Below are 21281 nucleotides of genomic sequence, written 5' to 3'. Positions count from 1 at the left end.
GGAGCTCGGCACGCGGCCGGCCGGGCCACAGGCGCCATAGGGGTCCGCGGGGTCGGGCCCGAGCCTCGCCTGGGGCGGCGGTGCGCGGCCGGCGAGGGTGTCCGCCCTGCCGGAGCGCTCGGGCCCCACGTGGGCCGCGCCGGAGGCCAGAGGTCGGGGCTGGACTCTGACGGGGCTGCTGGACCGGGTCTGCCGGTCCCTGGGGCTCGGCTGGGACAAGACGCCGAAGGGGTCCCTTGGCCACGGGTCCCCAGATGTGGGGAGGGCACGACGATTGGTCAGAAGTTTAAGGCCCCGGGAGGAAGAGAGGTGACTGGCAGGGGACAGGACCGCGCGGTCCCGCCTTCCTCCCAGAAGCGCCTGGAACTCAGACCCTTCCCTCCCCTTTCAACTCCGGGGCGAAGTTTGTGCTTTCAGCCTCCCCAGGGTGGAAATAGGTGCGGGAGAGTGGAGTCACAGCTTGGAGCTCAGAAATTGGACCTAGAAGTCCTGACTTCTGGACTGAGGGCCTTGGGAAGGTTAGGTTAAGGTTAGAAGGGGTTATGTCTGCTAGACGTACTTTCCCATCCCAGGGCAGAGGGGAAGCCGAGGTCTCAGTCCCTGCCTAATCCGGTGGAAGACTAAGCGGGAAAGCCGAGGGGTTGGAGCTCCTGAGAGGGTGTGTCTGAACGGGGCGGGCGGAGGCGGCGGCGGGGAAGGCCTGCCAAAGACCCCACACGTGTACTGGCTGCTGGTTCCCAAGTGGCTAGATTTAGGACCCCATGTTGGTGACATTGGCCGGTAAGAAGATGAGCCCAGCCTCTCTGTTGCCGTGCACTCTGTAGGTAGGGCGGAGGGAAGAGGGGAGAGTGAAGCTTGTTTTAGAGCCGTGGTTCTCAAGCAGGGGACCTGTTTTTGGTGCCAGGAGATAATTGACAATGTCTGGAGACATTTTGGTTGTCACAGCTCAGGCGAAGGAGGGGAGTGCTGTTGTTATTGGTATCTAATGCGCACAGGCCAGGGATGCTGCAAAAACATCTTACAATGCCCAGGACAGCTTCCCACCACAAAGAATTACGCAGCCAAAAATGTCAGTGCCCGGGGTGGGTTCAAAGACCCTGGAGCCGCACCTGCTCCATCAGGTTACTTCTCATTGACTTCCCCTGCTTGCCTTAGTTTCCCCCAGGGGTTAGGGGAGGAACATAATAAGCTTAAATGAGATAAGAGGTTCGAGGGCAGTTATTCCCCTAGCAATAGGCTTCCTTTGCCATAAACCTGCCTCTTCCCTGCTCAAACCACAGTCTCTGCCAGCAGGTCTGGGTGCTATGGGGGAGGAGCTGAGTCCCAGGGGCTGGCAACAGGGCCCTCTCACAGCTCAGGCCCGAGTGCTTCACCCGTAAGGCAGCCTCCCATGCAGGGTGAGCCAGGGCAGCCCTGGAGCTCAAATAGCCCCCTGGGCGGGGGGGAAAGGGGAAGCTCTGTTCTCATAGATTTTCCCAAAGCTGGATTGCTGAGACAGGCATGGACTCCTGGCGTCATGTGACCTGCTGGAATTTTCCTTCCTAAACTGACACCTAACTCTTCCAGTTACATACACCAGGAAAATAACATCCAAGGACTAACAGGCTTCTAATTCCCTGTGGCTCCCCCAAACTGCTTCCCTCCTGCAAAAAAAAAAAATCCTCTGCGGCTTTGGGAACCCTGGGTTAGACAAGAGGCCCCACTGTAGGCCCTGCTGCTGACACAGCAAGGCACCCCCTGCTCCTGGTGTTAGCCAAGCGCCAGGCCAGGGGGACCCCAGTAGGGACGACTCTGGTTTGCGTTGGGCTTAGGAACATTGGCCCGGTACTCGGGGGGTGGGAGTGGGGGGCTGTTCTAGACGGGTGGGATGGAGTGAAGCAGCTGTCCGTCCCCAGGAGCCCAGGCCACCACTGCCCTCCCTTCCTGTTTCCTGACAGTGTCCATTGTCCCCATCCTGTTCACTTCTGGACCCTGGCCTCCTGGCCTGGGAACTCTGGCAAGGCAAGAAGAGCAGGTGGCAGTTTCTGGTTGGTGTTTTTGTTTTTGTTTGCTTTTAACTTTAAAGGGCTGGAGTGACCCATCTTTTTGTTGAACAAAAAACTGTAATAGTGGCTTCCGTCTTTAGTGTGTCTCTCATGGCACAAAGCAGCACTCAAAACCAGTGTTCAGTTGTTCAGGAATTAAGGGGCAGAGCCTGATACTGAGCCTGGGCTGTGGTTCCCAGGCCCAGCCTCAAAACCTCGTGCCTACTTGCTGCTAAGCCACCAGCTGACTCCTGTCTGGTTCGCTCTTGTGCGAGCTACAGCTGTACGTGGTGTAAGACACACACACACACACACACACACCCCCCCCCAGGAGGGAACTCCTGTTCCTCTTGGAGGAAGAATTAATCATACCACAAATACATCACGGAGGCCACCGGGGTCTCGGTCTGGCTCTTCCTCGCTGGTGGTGTTTTTCCTGGTGGCCAGAGCTCTTCACAGCGTTTCTGTCAACTTGGGATACACTGTGCTAGATGAGAGAGCAGATAAGAGCAGGAAGGAGTCAGGGGGTGTGTCTGTGCGTGCACGGACCTGTTCGTGTGCAGGTGACTTGAATGAGCGCACCTGGCTAGCTCAGGAGAGCATGTGACTCGATCTTGGGGTCATAAGTTTGAACCCCATCATCGGGTATAGAGATTACTTAAATAAATAAGATTTAAAAAAAAAAAAAAACCTTAAAAACAGGTGAGAGGAATGAGCCCCTTGGCGCTTCTCTTTGGTTCAGAATGCGTGTTGGCAGGAGTGGGGTGGCCCCGGCCTCCTGCCTGTCCCATGCTGCCGCATCTGGGGAGATGACCTCTCTGGGCTGCCTCCTCCGTGTCTACACATCTCCTCGGGTCTGAAGCACCCACTCTGGAGCAGCCTTCAGTGTTGTCCTGGCCACCCATGGGGATTTCCAGAGTGAGCTCACACATTTGCTCCCAGTTTCCTATCCAGCTGAGCCAGGCTGGGGAAGGACTGGCGGGGTCACCAGCGCCCTCTGGGAGTGCGGCTAACCTTGCGGGTGGTGGCCAGGTTGGGGAGGTGCCCAGGCAAGGCAGGCTCTCAGGACATAGGCTGGGAGGAGTTGCTCCACCTGGCCCATCCCTGGGGGAAAACAAGGGCTTTTCCCCCACAGCCCATAAGGTTTCTGTTGCTTCCCTATGGGAGTTAGATCTGAGTATAAAGAAAGATTCATCATCTCATCTTCAGGGACGTACGAGAGCCACAGTAGTCACATTCCATCATTGTGTAAACTTATCCAGGGACCCAGACACAAGTCATTTGTTTGTAGTTCAGAAGCTGCCAGAGGCATGTTGTGGGAGTGGGGGCCAGGAGAGTGATTGGAGCTAAGTGGGCAGTGCCAGTCAGGGATGCGGGCCAGGAGGGAGGACGGTAGGAGGGTGATTCCCAGCATTGGGAGACAAGGAGTGAGGCCCGGAAGCTGGCAGCCACGGTGGCCCATGAGGTAGTGTCAGTAGAATGACGGTCACTTGTGGTCCGTGCCACAGTCTCCTCAGCTATCCTGTGGGGTAGCAGCAGTCCACCGGGACCGGTTGCTGAGAAGGTTCCAGGGTAATGCATGGGAAGTCTTGGGCCCGGAGTCTGAGGTAGGAGCTGTCAGGATAATGGCATCATGCCTGCTGTTAGGAGCGTGTCTGTGTGCCCTTGGCACAGGCTCATGGTGATGACAGGGGCCTTGCCTCGTGAGCTGTTGGGAGGGCTCGCTGAGAGCATGTCGAAGAATAGCAGTGCTATCATTACTCTGCGGAAGTGGCCCGGTCTGGGATGGGGACCCCTGCCACACGGAGGCTGAGGGGACTGAGGGTGGGCTTGGCTGTGGGAGGGGAGCCTCAGGCCAGGACGTGCTGGTTCCACCCAGCCAGGGCTTTTCCCTGTCTGCCTGCATGTATGTCATGATGAGGGCTGAGGGGGTCATGGAGGTGGGGACCCTCAGCTCTGCTCCCTCTGACCGGGCCCATGGGGCCAGGAACAGGGTAAGCCATTCGGAGCCTTGGTTTTCTCGTCTGCTTCCCATGTGTGGCCCCAGAGCCTGTGCCAAGAGTATCGTCAGGTGGTCCACCCCCTGACAGCCAGAAGCATCTCTTCCCTCTCCAGGTGGCCCTGCCCAGGTCAGGCCTCCAGGGTGGCCTTCAGAAGGCCTGGAGCAGGAGATGGGGGACCCACTGTGGGATGGGGCAGGAACAGAACTTGGAACTGAAATATGGCCTGAGCCCTTGCTCTCACCTTGTCAGCCACTGGTGATAATGAGATACAGACAGACGGCATGAGAGAATGTTTGAGAAAGCCCTACTACCTAAGTGCCAGGTGATGTCATTTCTGCCTAGGGGACTAGGAGGAGCTCACGAGGCTCCGGCCCACACCTAAACTCATCCCCAGCGCCTTGGTCACCAACCCAGGCCCATGTTTTGGCCACTTTGCCTCACCAGTTCCGGGGTGGCAGAAGGCACCACCCCTTCCCAGCAGTGGGACCTGGGACCGGTGACTTGACGTGTCTGAGCCTCAATTTCCCTACTTGTCAAATAGAGGGTCTGTTATCTCCTGGGCCCTGGGCTCAGATAGACTAAATGAGCAGCGGTCAACCAGGAATAAAAGAAGCTACCAATTAGTGGCCATTGATTGTGTGCCAGGCCCTGTACGTTCATAACCTCATGTCATCTCTGCTTAATCGGCGGGTTTGGGGGGACATCACCCCATTTCACAGCAGAGGAAACCGAGGCTCCGAAGTGATAACTTGCCCAAAGTCTCCCAGCAGGTAAGTGGCCAAGCGAGGGTTTGAGTCCTGTCTTTGTACCCCCCCACCCACAGCCCTTCTCATTCCTCAATGAGAGAATCCATGCTGCCCCGAAGTGAGGCAGGGGGCTGCGGCGAGTAGGGATTTACAGAGCCCTACACCCCCAGTCTTAATGGCCTAGATGGGCCCATGTCCAAGTGCCCTGAAGCTCAGTTGTCATCGGGGCTGGGGCCAGGCTCTTCTGGGGAAGCAGCAAGCTCCGGGGCAGGGTTCTGGGAAGTCAGGTTTATTAGCTCCTTAATGACTGTTTACAAGCTGAAAATTGTTTGCTTGGCATGCTCCCTCCCAGCTGTGGGGCCAGCCTGGGCCTCCAGAAGTGAGGGGCACCCAGAGCCCCAGCCTGAGTGGATCAAGATGAAGGACCCCAGGCAGCCCAGGACCTGACTTCTGGCTGAGTGACCCTGGGTCTGGTGCTTACCTCTCCGTAGCTATGGTAAGCCTTTATGCCTCAGCTGCGTGCACACGCAGGGTGAGCCCTAGCTGATGGTGACAAAGCCACCCAGATTTCAGACTCCCGGGGGGCTACTTAGCATCTTCTAGCATTAACAGACTAGGGTCAGAGATGTTAAGTGGCTTGCCTAAGAGTTCACAGCATTTAGGGTTGGACCCAGACCCGTTTCCCTCAGCTGGACAGTGCTTTCACTGTCTAGAGCCAGGCCACAAGGAACTGGGTGGAAATTAGGTGGACCCCACCCTTGCAAGCCCAAGACGGAGCCCTGCTCTGTGTACTGAGTGTGGTCATATCTGGAAACAGCCCGTCACCCCGTGGTGTCAGGAGCTCCCAGCAGGAGTGAAGTGGGCCTCCCCTGCTCCCTAACCGATGTTGTACTCCAGCCTTTTCCCAACCACCAAGCATGTGCTAGGCCTCTGCCGGTGCCAAGGACCAGTGAAAACCCAGTTCCCAGGGGCGCCCAGCCGGCTCAGTTGGAGGAGCATGTGGCTCTTGATCTCAGGGTTGTGAGTTCCAGCCTCACATTGGGTGCAGAGATTACCAAAATAATAAATAAATTTGGAAAAAAAAAAAATCCCAGTATCTCAAGATTCTAGGGGAGGCAAATCCTCTTGCATGTTTGGAGCAAAGCCAGTTGGTGTCAAGCTCAGGTCGACATGGTGTCCAATGGCTCATGCTCCCTCTTCAGGAGCCTTCCTGTGCCCTGGTATCAGCCCCAGAAAGGACAGGGCCTTCTGGACCTCCAGCGCCACCTCTGACTCCTCCCCTTCACAGCGATGTTCAGGGAGCAGCAGAACTGGGACAGAACGTGTCTCCTTCCCAGGGGAGGCTGGGCTGTTGGGCAGGGCCCCCCTAGGACCAGCCCCTGTGGTCCCTTCCCTCTGTTGTCCACAAGCTGCAGTTGACCCCCAGGCTCTGGGAGCTGCTGCTTTCCTGGGGTGTGGGAGGGCACCTGCATCCCTGCTCAGCCGCGCTCCCCTTCTGTGCTTCTAGTCAGCTTCTGGAGTCCAGAAAGTTCCAGAGGTCCCTCTGGGAGGGCACCTAGGGAGGCAGGGTCCAGCACTGTATCCAGCTGGGGACACCTGGTGGCATTTAGTGCTGCCTGCCCCTGTAACGCAGCTCAACCAGCTTCCTGGACCCATGGCCCCCGCAGAGGATGGGGCATTCACGTCTCCGCCCGCCCCAGTGGTGTGTGGTCCCGAGAAAGCCTGATGGGTGGTACAAAGGGGTGTTGGGGTCTGCAGCACTCTAAGAACTTGGCACGCCCCCCCACACTCCCACATGCTCCTACCCTGGGCCTGGAGCCCAGCACCCACTTCCCGTGTCTGTGGTCGGCTGTGCCACCCAAGCCACCCTAACTGGGTCACAGGGAGTCCAACACCTGGGGTCTGATGGGGAAAAGCCAGTGGGTCATCAAGCCCCTGAACCTGCTTCCCCCTCCCCATTCTTTATCTTCTGAACTGAGTTTGAGCAAAGCCTTTCAAGGTGTTGGGGGTGGAGAAATAGGGGCTCTCCCTGTGGGAGGGACGCAAACCCGCAGGTGCCTTTAGTTTTCCTCTTCATTGCGGGGCTGACGCGCAGCCTCCCCGCACAGCAGTGCCATTGTGTCCATGGACTAGCATCTCTGGGGAAGTGGGTGCTCACTGGGAGGGAAGGACAGGGACGGGGACCCACTGGGTTCTCTAACTCTGATCAGCAAGCAAGCGAGAGTTCGTAGCCTCCAAGGGGAACACAGTGTTCCCTTCCCTTTCTGTCTTTGCATTCTCTCGTCCTAAGTCTGTCCCCAGACCCTTGGCGTCTGCTTGGCACTTCCCTGCCCTTGGCTCTGGCCCCCTGCTCTTGGCAGGGCAGCAAGGTGCCGGGGTGAGTCAGGGGCCATCGGGATGCACGTGTCCGGTTGGGAGACCGGGTTAGATGACAGCCTTTACATAAGCTGCCTCTTCCGGGTCTCGAGGAGAGCTGGAGCAACTTCCCTGAGGTCAGCAGAACTCGGGGTTTTGCTGGGGGTTGCACAGTGGGCGAGGGCCAGCTTCCTCTCTGCAGCTTTCTAAAAACGCCCTGGTTCCCAGAAGGCTGTGGGGAGGGGCCAGCCAGTTTCAGTTTCTGTGGCAGGGAAGCAGGGGAGAGAGGCCACTTCCTTGCTCCTGGCTGTCACCCTGTCATCCTGTGATTCATCAGGGGACAGACAGGTTCCCAGCAGCCCCAGGCCGTCTTCCTTCCCTCCACACTGCCCACTCACCCACAGCTCCAAGCCCGGGCCAGGCGGCAGTTTATTTCCTGGGTTTGGGGGACCTGTGTGCCCCCCACCCCCAACAAGGGGAGGTCCCCTTGAATTCCTGATCGAATCTAATGGTTAGTAGTGGTCTGCCTCTTGCTGGACGGGAGGGATGCTTGTTACTCCTTGTCCAAGGGCCCCTTCCTTCCCTTTGTCCTCAGTTCTGGCCACACAGGCTAAGCCCTGATGTCAGTAGCCTCCTGTTTCCGTCTGGAACGGTAGCTGGTGCTCACGCCCAGCCCTGGTTCCTGACGTCCTCAAAGCCTGGGAATTGCGGAGACCCCATCTGCCATTAGCAAGACCAGCGGAGCCTTCTATTGGTGGCCGGCAGGTGGGGAGGGAGAGAAGGGAATGGAGCCCGCCCCCTGGGGGCAGGTGGGGAGGGGACAGCAGGGGGGGGGGGGGGCAGCAGGCTTGAAGGGAGGGGACGCTTCCCCAGCACCCTGCCTGAGCGCACCCTGGTAGAGCTGTGTCGGGGGACCTCTCTGGCCGAGGCCATGTTTACTGCCGCTGTGTCTGTCGGGATAGGGCTTAGCTGGCAGTGCCCAGCCCCAGCCTTTGTGGGGAAACCAGATTCTGAGTCTGTGTTTCTGTCATATGTGCCTGATCCTGGCTGCTCTTAGCCGGGTTACACCGCTGGTCCTGGGGGAGGGGGGTTGTAGAGACGTGTCAACCCATGGGTACCTCAGGATGATTTGAACTCTGCACTTTTTCTTTGAGTCTGCCCCACCCGCACCCCATGATGGACCCCACCCGAAGTCTCCTCCCTTTACCAGGCCCAGCTACTCTGGGCTGGGGCCGAAGGCCTTTCTCTGGGGAAGGCCCCACTGAGGCCAGGATCCAGCTTGGGCAGGTGGCATTGGCCTTGCTGGGTGGAGCAGGCTTTCAGTCCTTCCACACAAGGCCCCCCTCCCCAGCTCACAGTCTGGGTGCTGCGGTAGCCCTGGGGTCGTAGAGCAGCGGATGTGACTGTGGGCCAGGAGGAAGCCTTGTCCCAGGATGTCACAATTTCCTCTGCAATGAGCAAGCATTTCTGGGGCGTGGGAGATATGTGTTGGGTGGGGTGCCCCCAAAAGTCCAGCACTTTTTTCCGTCTGGGTTCCTCCATGCCCTAGACTTGGGTTCTGTGGCCCCCTCCGTACTGCCAACCCTACCCTCTGCCCCCTACCACCCCCAAGGAAGGAAATGGGCTTCTGGTATACCTGCTTACCATTTCTGCACAAGTTGGGGGCAGTCTCAGGAGCAGGCTCCCCCCTCCTTGGTGGAGAGGGGCTGTGGGAAAGTGGTGTTTTATACTAAACTGTGGGCTTCCTGGGTCTCAAAGCTGGGCCATCACCTTGTCCAACTCCCTTGCTTAACAGAGAAGGAAACCGAGGCCAGGGGTAAAGCTGGCTACAGGCCAGAACTCGGCATTGCCCACGAAGATGGTGAAAATAGATCTGTTAGATACCATGCTCCTCCCCAGGAAGGTGTGTCCCCAGCCCTGCCTTTGCTCTCCGGGGCCCAGCCACTTCTCCCTGTGGCCCCCAGAAGTGCCCTGGGGCCAGTCCAGTCTCCCCAGTGTTAGGATGTTGGCACAGATACCAGCAACACAGCGGGGCCCAGGCCGGGGAGTCTGGGCTGTGTGTGGGGAGAGGGGATCAGGAGGTCTGGGGGGGACTCATCCTGGGACTGCATCTGCCGTCCTTGGCCCACCGTGGTCACGGAGCCACAGCAGGGTAGAGGGCACTTCGTGGAGCCTTCCAGAATAGGCCACTCACTTCGTAGGCTGAGTGTAGGACTGGGGGGGATAGTTTTTGTCCAGGGTCCGTGTGGACTGACAGTCTGCAACCATGCTTATGCCCCCCCTCGCCCCCCGCTGCCTCCTATCCCGTTAGCCAGTAGTGGGAGCTAACTTCCAGATTTGGTGCTACTCGGCTAGGGATACCTGCACACAGGCAGGGGAAAAAACAGTTGATTCTGTCTGGTGGTGACAGGGCAGACTTCCTGGAGGAGGTGACATTTCACCTGCCATTGCCCAGGTGGATGAGGTGGAGCCCAGTGTGCCAGTGCAGGGCCTCAGACGAGGAAGTATGGGCTAGGGGACCTGCAGGGCATGTGTGTCTGCGGGGGGGGTGGAGACAGGTTCTGAACGGCACTGGGTGCTTACTCTGAGAGAGAGTGATCAGCCCTGAGCTCCAGGAGGAGCCTACGTGCTCGGTGACCTCACCCAGCCTCTACCCTCCCAGCCTTCCTCCACCGCCTGCCTCCTTCCCTCCTCGGTGCAGGACAGTGCCTGCCTGGTGCCCTCTCGCTGCACCCTGGTCCCAAAGGAGACCAGACTGGAGAACTTTCCATCTAGGGGCCCAGGGGAGGCTGTTGCCTTGGAGCTGCCCCCAGAGCAGAGGCAGAGTGGCATCTGAGGAGCCAGCTGGCCCAGCATTGAGGCCCATCTGCCCGTGATCTCTGAGGGGCCTTGTCACCCGCTGCCGGCCTGCCCTGAGCTGTGGGGTCAGGACTCCCAGCACTTGGGGTAGAAGGAAGGATGCCGGAGTCCATCAGGCAAACCCTCAAGCAGAAAGCTTGGGCCCCCAGCTCTGCCTCACATCCCTCTCGGGCGCCCCCTCCATATCCGAAGTTCCTCTCTCCCGTGGCTGGAAGCCTTTGCCGTACAGACCTGCCCCCAGCCTCCGGTTTGCCCCGCAACAGCCCCTTGGACCCTTTGGGTAACCCTAGGCCTCCGAGAAACAGAGTTTGCCAAGTGCTGTTGAGTAAAACTAAGTTTCCCTCCAGACTGGGCTCTCCTGTGTCACCCTGATAGAGGGCTGTCCGGCCCCCAGTGTGCCCTAGCTTCGGTGGCAGGGGGTGGGGGTGGCTTCCGTCTCCTGAAGAGACCCAACTGTTCCCCTTCCTGGCTGTGTGAGCGTGGGCAAGTTACTTCATCCCTCTGAACCTCCCTCCATTCCCATCCACAAAATGGGAGCGTTGGCAGATATCTACTTTGAGGACAAAGTGGGATGATGTACGTGGAGACGTGGCCTGTCCTGCGCCAGCAGCCTTCAGGGTTCTGCTCGAGGAGGACCTCCTAATGTGGAATGCCACAGAGTTATTCAGTCTTACACGCTGAACTTTATGTTGTGTGGGTTTGACTGCAATAAATTGTTTAAAGATCTAATACAACAAAGAAACACTTCTAAATCATTTGAACATGGCCTTAAATATCTGCCTTACTCTATTCGAAAGGAAACCTTAATCAGAAGACAGCCAACACTTTGTTTTTAAGTTAAATGTTTCTCATGAAGTTATGTTGAAACAGGAAAAAAAAAAGTAGAGACCGTCCTGATTTGGGGTTCCCAGCCTGGAGTGGGGGTCTGCAGGTGATTTTTTTAGGTAAATGCTCTGAGGCTAGAGCCCCTGGCTGCCTGGCAGTGTGAGTGCCCAGCCCATCACAAGGGGTCCTCACTCCAGGTGGGGAAAACAGATCTCTTCATCCCTCACCCATGAGGCCAGTGGAATCATCCCCATTTTACAAATGCAGAGACTGAGGTCAGGAAGATTGAAAGGTGCATTGTTCCCAGCACGGCCGCTTGAGCCTGCCCTTCCTTCCCTATAGGCTGTGCGCACCAAGGGAGCGGCCCTGTTTGGCTTGGAAGCCTCTATCTTGGCATCTGTCCACCTCTGCACGGAGCTGAAGCTTGACCGACCCCAGAGCATCTGCACAGAGTGAGGGAAGGACTAGAACATGCTCTGAAGATCTCTGCAACAAGACCCAGGAGGCAGTGAGCTCGGTCCAAACTCTGAAGGTAGGAATCTGGGTAGCCCAGCAGGCTGGACCCAAGGCACCAGCCACTTTGCTAGCTTGTTTTTTTTCCACCAATACATACCGATATTACCTGTGGGCCATACTCCGCTGGGGGTGGAGGTGCAGCTGTGAATAAGGCAGGGAGAGGCAGGTGACCCGGGTTAAGCGATGGAGATACTTGAAGCGGGGGCAGCTGCTCCGGCAGTCAGGGAGGGCTCCCTGGAGGAGGTGGCACCCAAGCTGGAACCAGCATGATAGGAAGATGCTACCTGCTCCACTGTGTGATGATCTGATAAGGAGATGGAGGGACAAACACAGGCAGAGGCCTAATGTTTATGGAGCACCTGCCTGAGACTTTTTTGACAGCTTCATTGAGCTATAATTCATATTTAATCCATTTAGTCCACATAAACTACATCCATTTAAAGCGTACCATTCCGTGGTTTTTAGTATATTCATAGGTCTGTGCAACCGTCACCACAGGCAGCTTCAGAACGTTTCCCTCACTTCAGAGCGAGACCCACCCTTTAGCTGCTGTCCCTCCCCCAAGCCAGAAGCGACAACTCATCTTTCTGTTGCGGGCTTTCTAGAGTGTGCGGTCTTTTGTGTCTGGCTTCTTTCGCTTCACAGAACATCCTTAAGGTTCAGCCGTGCTGCACCCCGTGTCGGTGTTTCACTCCTGTTTGTGGCTGACTCAGTCCCAGTGTGTGCGTGGAACACATTTGGTGTAGCCGTTGGCCTATCGTTGGGCCTCTGGGTTATTTCCACCTCTTGTTTCTGATGAACACGCTGCTGTGAACATTCCAGAACAAGTTTCCGTGTGCACACACTGCCCGAGCGTCTCATTTGACACTCAGGGCGCCTCTCTTGGGGGAGGTCTTTCCCCCGTTACCAGGCGAGGATGTGGGTGACTCGTGGTCAAGTGCAGGTCAAGGCCAGACCGCCCAGCTGCAGTGTGCTTTTGACCACGACCCCTTAGTGCCTCCTAGCAGAGCTTAGCAGGTGTCAGACAGGGAGGGCCCAGAGTGGCCAGGTCAGGGGCGAGGAGGACACAAAGCCACTCGGGGCCCAGAGGCCCCAGTGAGAAGCGTGGACTTGAAGTGAGAACGGGAAATACTGGGACAGTGTTGAACAGAGAATATCGTGGTGTGATTGGTGCTTTTAAAAGGTGATGTCTGTTGCTGCGTGGCAGGTGGTCACGAGGGTGGGGGCTTGAGGAGGAGCAGGTGGAGTGGTCGGGAGGCCGCTGGGATCCCTCAGGTGAGAGAAGAGAGTGGCTCTGGGGGGCCGGGTAAAGATGGAGGGGACGACGGACGGACCCGGGTCACATGTGGCTGCTGTGTCACCCTTCCAGCACACGGTGGTCCCACGCGCCCTTACCTGGAGGGCTCCCGCGTGACTCTCCCCGGGTCTGCACACACCCGGGGTCAGCACTGTGTCGGCAGATGGATGTGGAGTCCCTGGTCTTATGCTAGGGGAAGAGAAACCAGACCTGCTGCAGCAGCTTTGGGAAGTGGGGAGAGGAAATAGGTAAGGATTTTGGCCAGAAAAAGAGCAGAGTGAGTGAGGAAGGGAGGAGAATAGAACGGGCAGAGTGTTGATTCTGGTGGAATCAGAGGGGAGGCGTTGTGGGGGGCACAAGCAAGTGTGGACAAGCCCCATTTGGGCGGGGGCGGGGGCGGGGAGGGTCATAAATTGCCACCTCGTCTTGGCAGGGCCATTTCACAAGATCCACTGAAATGCAAGATGTACTTACACTTCAACCCAGCAGTTCCGCTTCTAGAAGTTTGTCTTGGGATAGCTCTGGGACACGCACACGGTCTAGGCAAGGGTGTTGGTTAACACTGGACAGGAGTCCCAAATGCCGAAAACACCCTAAACAGCCATCAGTCTGGGATCAATTAAATCTTGGTGCATTCCACTCCATGAAATCTTTGCAGTCGTCAAGAAAGATAAGGTCGGGGTGCCTGGATGGCTTAATCGGTGGGGCGTCTGGCTCTTGATCTCCCCCCCATTTTGCTCCAGAGCCTACTAAAAAAAAGAAAAAGGATAAGGCAGGTCTGTCTGTATGCATTGATGTGCGCCCTACGGTAGAAAAGGTACGGTGTGAGCGTGTGAAATTTTAGGTACGTGTATCCTTTTCCAGGTGCAAAGAGGCTCTTTCCTGGAAGACGGGGTGGCAGGCAGACTACGAGTTCACTTTCTGCTTTATAATCATCTGAGTCTTTTTTGTGTTTTGTTTTTGCAATGAGCGTAGACCACTTTTATCATTGGGATTAACCTTTTGCCTCCACGGAAAGAAAATAGTACCAAACAGCTGGCAGTTTCAGTTACCTTTGAAAAAGGAACCAGGCGCCCAGGGGACAGGAGCCAGCATGGTGGCTTTCCCATCTATCTGGTAACCAGGCTGAGCCGCCACTGCCTCGTGAGAAACCCAGGGACGACTGCTCAGAGAACCACCAGCTCTCTGCACAGCTGTGGACCTCTCGGTTTCTGCTAGGACACCGCTTACCCTGGAGCCTTCTTGCGCTCCCCTGAGTTCGCTGCAGCTCTGTCCTTTGCCCTCCGGCTCTTCCTGGGTGTGGTCCTTGCCTGAAGCTGAGAGACCACCAATGGAAGCAGGTGGAAAGGTGGGGATTCCCCAGGCCCCTGAGGGCCTGGAATGCAAACGAAGGACAGAAATAGACCTGCTTGCCTTACCCCACCGAGTTCAGATTGAGTCTCTGCCACATAGTTTGGACCCCAGAGTTAGGCTGGACCAAATCTCTGCGGGTTGTTCTCAGCCCGGGCCCCAGGGTGCTGTCTCGCCACCTGTCTACACACTCGTGCCCCTTTCTGTTTCCATTCCAGCCGCCCTGCCCCCGGCCCACCATGGCATCCGCTGACAAGAATGGCGAGAGCGTCTCCTCTGTGTCCAGCAGCCGCCTGCAGAGCCGGAAGCCGCCCAACCTGTCCATCACCATCCCGCCCCCCGAGACCCCAGCCCTTGGCGAGCAGACCAGCATGCTGCCCCAGGTAAGCGGGCGGCCTGGAGGCTCGCTGCCCAGCCACAGGCGACAGCTGTGCCCACACAACACTGAACGGAGGAGGCCCCTTCTGCCTGAGTCCCCGCTGACTTAGGCCTGCGCCCCCTCCTCCCTGGCCCCAGACGTCACAGGGAGCAGGCTCTGAGCGCAGGAGCTGCGTCTCCTGGTGGTCGGTGGCCGGGGAGATGGGAAGCACAGTTCTCGAGAAAGGCTCCCAGTTCTACCAGGACCGGCTGCTCCTATTACCTGCCTGGGGCCCCCGAGGGGCTGTCAGACTTGGGGGAAGGGACCCCGCGTGCTGGGCGGCAGCAGCAGCCCGACCCCGCAGCGCCTGGCTGCCATGGAGAATGGAAATGAAGACAGGCTGGAGCAACGCTCCATAAAGGGCTTATTGAGAGCAGCCTTGAAACAGTGTCCTGGGGCATAAAGGGGTGCTGTGTCGGCACCATCCGCTCACCCTGGGGGCTGGTTTGCATATGGGGAACCAGGGGCGAGTGCTGTGGAGGGAGTTAGGAAGTCACACTAGGGTTCGTTGAAGATCGTAAAGACTGGGTGACTTTACAGTCGGAAGAAAAGCAGCTCAGACGTGTAAATGAGGGGTCAGGTGTGTTCTCGGGGTTCTGGCATAGGGGGACAAAGAAGAGTGAGCCCAGGATTTGGGCTCCACCCAGTCCCAGCCTGTCCCCCCTGCCCTGCCTCCCACAGAGGCCCAGGAACCCAGCCTACATGAAGAGCGTCAGCCTCCAGGAGCCACGGGGACGATGGCAGGAGGGCAGCTCGGAGAAACGCCCTGGCTTCCGCCGCCAGGCCTCCCTGTCCCAGAGCATCCGCAAGTGAGCACCCTTCCCCCACCCTCAGCGGCCCTGGGGACCTTCCCTGGATGCCCCCCCCTCCCCGTCCCCTTCCTTGAGTAGGCAGGCCTTCGTGAGCAGCCCTCCCTGCAGGGCTGGAACGTGCGTGTTACCGGGGGGAAACAGAGGCCCAAGGGGTTTGTGTGCCTTGTAGAAAGTCACAGTGTGGAGGCTGGGGGTTCAAGGAGCAGGGGCTGGGGGGAAGCACTGGCCCTCGGCTGGCTCCCAGAGGCCTGCCCAGCCCAGCTTCAGCCCTGGACTCTGTTCCACCCCTCTCGTTTGGTCACTGGGTCCCAACCCAGGGGCAAGAGTGGAAGCCGATCTGCCCCTTGCACTGCACGCACACGTGCCCTGTCCCCTCCCACCCCCTCCCGCGTCCCCTCCCCTGCACGCACATCCCCTGTCCCCTCCCCTGTCCCCTGCCCTGCGCACATCCCCCGGCACCCCGCATGAACGCATGCCCTGTCCCGCTGTGGCCATCGTGGGCCCCGTGCGTGCAGCCACGGCTCTGTGCGTGCTCCCGCAGGGGCACGGCCCAGTGGTTCGGGGTCAGCGGCGACTGGGAGGCGAAGCGGCAGCACTGGCAGCTGCGGAGCTTGCACCACTGCAGCGTGCGCTACGGCCGCCTCAAGGCCTCGTGCCAGCGCGACCTGGAGCTCCCCAGCCAGGAGGCGCCTTCCTTCCAGGGCACCGAGTCTCCGAAACCCTGCAAGATGCCCAAGGTGGGCTCCGCTGGGGGCCGGGAGTGGCCGGTGACTCAGCCCCGGGCCGTCAGCTCTGCTCACTCCCTCCCTCCCTTCCTTCCAGATCGTGGATCCCCTGGCCCGAGGACGGGCGTTCCGCCACCCGGATGAGGTGGACAGGCCCCATGCCCCACACCCACCGCTGACGCCGGGGGTCCTGTCCCTCACCTCCTTCACCAGTGTCCGCTCTGGCTACTCCCACCTGCCCCGCCGCAAGAGGATGTCTGTGGCCCACATGAGCTTTCAGGCCGCTGCCGCCCTCCTCAAGGTCGAGATGCCTCCCCGCCTCTGCCCGGCCCCCGCGGTCCGTCCCTCCCTCTCCCCACAGCCCCAAGAGCTCACCCGGGTACGTCCTTCTGTGCTGAGGGTGGTGGATGCACCGGGTTACCTGGCAGAGAGAGGGGCCCTGCAGCCCAGGAGCCTGGCCCATGGCCTTCCAGCCCCAGTGTTCCGTCATTTGGGAAACTGGTGTCTGCACCAACACGAGCTGGGAAAGCAGGACGTGACACGTGCAGGCAGCGCCCTGCACCCAAGTTCACTCAGCCCCTATGATGTGCTGGGCACGCGTTCTACAGAGTGAAGTGAGCCAGTGTCACTGCCCTGGAAGGGCTCCCAGCCCTGGGGGCGCAGATGTCACTACTCGGTGTGATGAGCGCTGGGGCCCACGCGGGAAAGGGGCTGATGTCAGGACAGGCGCTTGGGCTGAGCCCAGAAAAATAAGGAAAAGTTCCCCCCGGGAAGGAAGGAAAGGAATAGTATTCTCAGCCGAGGAAGGGCCCGTGCAAAGGCCTGGAGGTGAGGGGGCTTGGCACGTTTGGGGAGCAGCACGTGGTTTGATGTGGTTTTAGTGAGGGGTGCTTATAGGAGGAGTGGCCACAGATTGGGGTCAGAGAGGCGGACAGGGGCCTGTTGTACTGTGCCAGGAAGCTGGAGCTGGGGGAAATGGCCCAAATTTGGGGTGTAAGGGTGCAGAAGGAGTGGTGGGGAGCTAGCTGCCCTAGCCAGAGGCCAGGAGGTCAGCCGGGTGAGGATAACCGAAAATCTTGGAGGAGCCATGGTTTCGGGGTTATGGAAGCTTTGTGGCCTTTTCCCGCAGACACTCCATGCTCTAGGCAGGGTCCCGTCTCCCAAGGTGCTGCCCCGGGAGGAGGGGCTTGACAATTCCTTTGGAGGGGGCGGGGGTAGTGGCACCTGACCTGGGCCTGATGCCCGGGCCTCTGCCCTGTCACAGGGGCGCTCAGTGCTGGACGCCGCGGGACAGCGGTGCCGGGCGGTCAAACGCAGCTTTGCCTACCCCAGCTTCATGGAGGAGGATGTGGTCGATGGGGCAGACACATTTGACTCCTCATTTTTTAGTAAGGCAAGCATGGGGTGTGGGCCTCAGGGACAGGGTGCGGGGTGGCCTGGGAGTTAGGAGAGGTGACCTGGCCTTGATTGTGCTCTGCCAGGAGCCCCTGAGAGATCCAAAGGCCCCTTGGTGGGATGGGATGTGCCACCTTGTGGAACTCCTGGGCCCCTGTCTCCCTGTCGAGGACCTGGCAGGGCAGGGTTCCGCCGGGAGAGCCACCGTGTGGCTGACAGGCACGTGCCTTCCACTTCCCTCCCAAAGATCCTGTCTGGCTTTGTTCTGTCCTTGAATCGAGGTACTGGGAGCGGTATTTGGGACAGTGACTCCTCATACTTTCTTTTCCTGTGACCCCCCGCTCCACCCCACCCCAGGAAGAAATGAGCTCCATGCCCGATGACGTATTTGAGTCTCCCCCCCTCTCGGCCAGCTACTTCCGGGGGATCCCACGCTCGGCCTCCCCGGTCTCCCCCGATGGGGTGCAGACCCCTCTGTGAGTCCTGGGCATCCTTCCCCCGGGGGCAGGGCGGCGGCCCAGTGGGGCAAGGGCTCCCTCCCGAGCCCCCTTCTGGGATGCGTAGGCAGGGGCCGCAGGCCGCAGGCTGAGAGCCGTCCCCCACCAGGAAGGAGTCCGGCCGAGCCCCAGCCCCAGGGGCCAGGCGCGGCAAGCGCATCGCCTCCAAGGTGAGGCACTTTGCCTTCGACCGGAAGAGGCGGCACTACGGCCTGGGCGTCGTGGGCCACTGGCTAAACCGCAGCTACCGTCGCAGCATCAGCAGCGCTGTGCAGCGGCAGCTGGAGAGCTTCGACAGCCACCGGTGAGCGTCCACGCTGGGGCTCCCCACTCCAATAGCGGGCTGGGCCGAGAGCCCCTCCAGAGGGTCTGGGGGCTTCCTGACCCCCCAGGACCCTCTCCTGCAGCACCCCCTAATGCAGCAGGTGTTTAGGGAGCGGCTCCTGTGGGAGAGGGGAGCAGGGACGAGTCCTCAGGATGGCCCTACGAGCGTGCGTGTCACCCGGGAAGGATCCCTGGGCGCTTGTTGCCTCTTCACCCTCCGTGCTCTCTTAGCCTGTGTCCTTAGCCCGGCTCCCAACAGCTGTCAACAAGCGTTCATTGGGTGCCAGCACACAGGCCCTGGCACAGCTCCAACGGGAGGCACAGGGAGGGCAGGGTGGGCCAGAGGGACAGTTAGAAGCTCTGAGTGAGGGGACCGTGGGGGGAAACCAGAGGATTGGGGAGGGGCAGTTCTCACAGTGTGTCACGAGCAGTGACCCGATCGACATCAAACTCAAGATCAAAAAATGCATAACAAGTGTCCCAGGGGGACAGAGTGAGTGGACAGCTGGCGGGGAGGGCTGCGGCCAGCATGAGCAGCAGTTAGCCGGGCAGAGAGAGGTGTGAAGAGCACCTAAGGAAATGCCGTGTGCGAAGGCCCTGGGGCTGCAGGGATCATGGTTTGTTCCAGGAGCTGTGAGAGGAGAAGGTGGGGGGGGCACAGTAAGGCCCGCCTCCAGCCATCAGCAGGGGGTGATGTCAGACTTTATTCCAAGGGGAGCAGGAAGCCATCTAAGGGTTTAAGCTGGGAGAAAGACATGTGGGGGTACAGTTTCACACTGTGGTGAAGGATGATTTGGAGGGGAATAGAAGGGGTGGGGAGAGAGCAAGTGAGAGCTGATGGGGGCTGGGCTCAGCAGGCTGAGGGTTGGGATGTGGGTTCAGCTCTGCTGATCCAGGGCCTCTGTCCCCAGGCCCTACTTCACCTACTGGCTGACCTTTGTCCATGTCATCATCACGCTGCTGGTGATTTGCACGTACGGCACTGCACCTGTAGGCTTTGCCCAGCACATCACCACTCAGCTGGTGAGTCAGGCTAAGGAGGGGGTGCTCCCCTCTAGGGGTCCCAGCCTCTCCCGAGAGGCGTCAGCGCCATCAGCCACGGAATCCCTCCCGTGGCCACAGCCTGGCCCATGCGAGAGGGTGCTCTGGGCTCACCATAGCTTTACCTCTCAGCCCCACCCTGGGGGCCCTACCCTGGGATGGGGAGACCCCTGACCCCCCCCTCCCCCGCCTCTGCACCAGGTGCTCAGGAACAAAGGTGTGTATGAAAGCGTGAAGTACATCCAGCAGGAGAACTTCTGGATCGGCCCCAGCTCGGTGAGGGGCCCCGGGGGACGGGGTGGCATCTCATCAGGGAACGCTGGGGCTCTGTCGCCCCCCAGCTGAGGAGGGGGTCAGCTGGCCTAGGAACCCCTCTTATCAGGGACCTTCAGGGGAAATTCAACAGAGTGGCCAGCTCTGGGCCCAGGCTCACTGTTCCCCTCCCCCAGATTGATTTGATCCACCTGGGAGCCAAGTTCTCCCCCTGCATCCGGAAGGACCAGCAGATCGAGCAGCTGGTGCTTCGGGAGCGAGACCTAGAGCGGGACTCGGGCTGCTGTGTCCAGAATGACCACTCGGGCTGCATCCAGACCCAGCGGAAGGACTGCTCGGTGGGACCAGGCCCTCCAACCCCTGCCAGCCCCACTCTGGTCCTGTGCACCGTCTTTACTTGCCCTAGCATAGGGGAGGGGCCCTCAAGGACAGTGACCACATCCCCTCCGTCCTTCCTGGCCCCACATACCCCTGTACATGGCCCTGCACAGAGAGAGTGCTGACCTCCCCAGCCCGGAGACAGGAAGGAAGTGACGTTCCCAAGAGGAACTGAGTGGGGGGTGGAGGTCTGGGAGATGGGCCTGAGCCCTGGGGACCAGGGGAAGAGCCCCTGTCCAGAGGGTCCCTTGCCCACTGTAATGGGGATGGCATTATGTGAGCCGCAGCCAACCCTCCTCTGTCCTCCAGGAGACTTTGGCCACTTTTGTCAAGTGGCAGGATGATACGGGGCCCCCCATGGACAAGTCTGATCTGGGCCAGAAGCGGACGTCAGGGGCAGTGTGTCACCAAGACCCCAGGTACAGTCTCAGGATGGCCCCCAGCAGGGCTGTGAGAAGTTGGGGTTGAGTATCCTGTCTGGGCCTCCCCCCGGGCATGTTAGCAGGTGGGTGTGGCGGGCTGGGGGTGGGCCACAGCTCCTCATTGTGCCCCCTCTGATCTCTGCCCCCAGAACCTGTGAGGAGCCAGCCTCGAGCGGCGCCCACATCTGGCCCGATGACATCACCAAGTGGCCAGTGAGTGTCCGGGGTGGAGAATGGTCTAGGAAGGGCAGGGAAGGGGTGCCTGCTGCCGCTCGGGCCCAACCCGGTGTGGGCGTCCCCCCGCAGATCTGCACCGAGCAGGCCAAGAGTAACCGCACCGGCTTCCTGCACATGGACTGCCAGATCAAGGGCCGCCCCTGCTGCATCGGCACGAAGGGCAGGTAAGCCAGCCCCGGCTCTCTGCCTGAGCACCCTGCCAGAGCTGCCCGTGCCGCTGTCGCCACCTGCCACCCAGGCTAGTGTCCTCCCTCCCCCACGCTGGTGTGAGCAGGAGGAAGGGGAGCCTGCCCCGGAGCTGGGGTCCCCGCAGAGGGACACCCCTTCCTGCCAGCGGGCAGGGGTCCTTGGGGCTGTGATGTATCCCTTTGCCTCCCTGGCCCCCTAGCTGTGAGATCACCACCCGGGAATACTGTGAATTCATGCACGGCTACTTCCACGAAGAGGCAACACTCTGCTCCCAGGTGAGGCAGGGCCTGCTGGGGCCCTGAGTGGGAGAAGGTGAGTGCGGCACCGTGCTGGAGCCGGCCTCGTGCCTCCCCTCCTGCAGGTGTCTGGCTCTGCCCCCCAGCCCACCCCACGTCAGGCCGGCGGGGTCGCAGGCACCGACTGCCACGTGCTTGCCCTCAGGTGCACTGCCTGGACAAGGTGTGTGGGCTGCTGCCCTTCCTCAACCCCGAGGTCCCGGATCAGTTCTACAGGCTCTGGCTGTCTCTCTTCCTCCATGCTGGGTAAAAGGCTCCTCGCTGCCCGCCCCTCCCACCCCCCACCCCTGTGCCATCCG

At 59.6% G+C, this 21281-nt stretch overlaps 1 protein-coding gene across 7 annotated transcripts in view; it reads left to right on the top strand.

The window, feature by feature from the left end:
- RHBDF2 (rhomboid 5 homolog 2) overlaps nucleotides 1-21281 on the top strand; it is a 24713-nt gene that overhangs the window by 883 nt on the left and 2549 nt on the right. The window contains exons 1-18 of one of the 7 annotated variants that reach the window (XM_034639877.1): nucleotides 7451-7639; nucleotides 11155-11344; nucleotides 12698-12873; nucleotides 14194-14358; nucleotides 15075-15202; nucleotides 15747-15942; nucleotides 16028-16309; nucleotides 17195-17323; nucleotides 17683-17801; nucleotides 17932-18126; nucleotides 19058-19169; nucleotides 19389-19463; nucleotides 19637-19798; nucleotides 20148-20257; nucleotides 20410-20473; nucleotides 20567-20661; nucleotides 20886-20961; nucleotides 21128-21228. In XM_034639877.1, coding sequence (XP_034495768.1) covers nucleotides 14215-14358; nucleotides 15075-15202; nucleotides 15747-15942; nucleotides 16028-16309; nucleotides 17195-17323; nucleotides 17683-17801; nucleotides 17932-18126; nucleotides 19058-19169; nucleotides 19389-19463; nucleotides 19637-19798; nucleotides 20148-20257; nucleotides 20410-20473; nucleotides 20567-20661; nucleotides 20886-20961; nucleotides 21128-21228 — 1988 coding nt within the window. In that variant the 5' untranslated portion in view covers nucleotides 7451-7639; nucleotides 11155-11344; nucleotides 12698-12873; nucleotides 14194-14214. Of the gene's footprint in view, nucleotides 1-5064; nucleotides 5270-7447; nucleotides 7640-7740; nucleotides 7894-11154; nucleotides 11345-12697; nucleotides 12874-14193; nucleotides 14359-15074; nucleotides 15203-15746; nucleotides 15943-16027; nucleotides 16310-17194; nucleotides 17324-17682; nucleotides 17802-17931; nucleotides 18127-19057; nucleotides 19170-19388; nucleotides 19464-19636; nucleotides 19799-20147; nucleotides 20258-20409; nucleotides 20474-20566; nucleotides 20662-20885; nucleotides 20962-21047; nucleotides 21229-21281 lie in introns of those variants that run through there. The other 6 variants (XM_034639873.1, XR_004619396.1, XM_034639872.1 and 3 more) reach the window with 6 other exon arrangements.

Source organism: Ailuropoda melanoleuca, chromosome 13, assembly GCF_002007445.2.
Source record: "Ailuropoda melanoleuca isolate Jingjing chromosome 13, ASM200744v2, whole genome shotgun sequence".
NCBI classification, from domain to species: Eukaryota; Metazoa; Chordata; class Mammalia; order Carnivora; family Ursidae; genus Ailuropoda; species Ailuropoda melanoleuca.
This window is presented reverse-complemented; position numbering and strand designations above follow the sequence as displayed.